Source organism: Epithele typhae, assembly GCF_022376455.1.
Source record: "Epithele typhae strain CBS 203.58 chromosome Unknown BXZ73scaffold_84, whole genome shotgun sequence".
Lineage (NCBI taxonomy): Eukaryota > Fungi > Basidiomycota > Agaricomycetes > Polyporales > Epitheliaceae > Epithele > Epithele typhae.
Window position 1 is genome coordinate 127,234 of NW_025954275.1, and position 857 is coordinate 128,090.

At 57.1% G+C, this 857-nt stretch overlaps 1 protein-coding gene across 1 annotated transcript; it reads left to right on the forward strand.

Annotated features, from left to right (window-relative positions):
* Positions 1–419: 419 nt before the first annotated feature.
* On the forward strand, positions 420–857 carry BXZ73DRAFT_54759 (uncharacterized protein; the record flags this gene model as incomplete). Its single annotated transcript, XM_048021220.1, has 2 exons — positions 420–501; positions 595–857. Coding segments are annotated over 2 exons (345 nt in total), but the record flags the coding sequence as incomplete, so codon positions are not given.

The window sequence follows — 857 nt, forward strand, 5'->3', positions numbered from 1 at the left end:
ACTCCGACACGCTGGTCATCTTAGAATGAGCACGGTGGGTATGTTTTTTGTTGTTCAGAACGAAAGCTGGGTGCGTCGTATTGGTTGAAGGTGCGCATATACCCACTATTCCTTGACGGATATCATCTCTCACACCCTTCTTCCCCTTACCATTATCCACGGTGCCTCTCCTTTGAGACGCACGCAACAATGGTCGCCACCATACAGAAGCCCGTGCCCGTGCCCAAGGCGAGCGCCATCGTCGCCCTCTCTGACTCCTGCCTTGGCCAGTGTATCATGTCCCTCTTTTTGTGGCGCATTTCGCTGTCGCTAATGGATGTTTATATGAATGTGTGCGTGCAAGGTCATTCTCCCCATGTGAGGATCCTGTTTGAGTGCCGTTGGTGCGCTGCTGACCAGGAGGTGCCTCCCCGTCGAGGGACTTCATCTTCATACGCCCCGCAGAGATACTTGCGTTCAACGACGCTCTCCCCGCGTTCACTGCCATCAACACTGTTCCTGGTCCGTTCTTCTCGCGGCCTCCCACTCCATCCCCCTCCCCTTCCACCAAGTCCGGTTCTGTGGCCGCTCACGCTAGCCCTGCCACATCCACAGTGACCTCGACCGACTCGCAGGACTCTCACTTCGGTTGGGCGACATCCCCGCACAAGCATTGCAGCCTCGGCCCAGACCTCAAGCTCCCGCTCCTCGCGGACCGCAACACGTCCATCTCACGAGACTACAGCATCCTCATCAAGGACAAGGGCATCGCCCTCCACGGACTCTTCATCACCGACCCCAACAGCATCCTCAGGTGTGCCCACAGCGCGGCAGTGAGTACTCCATTTGTGTTGCAGCACGATCTCATAGTGCCTTGA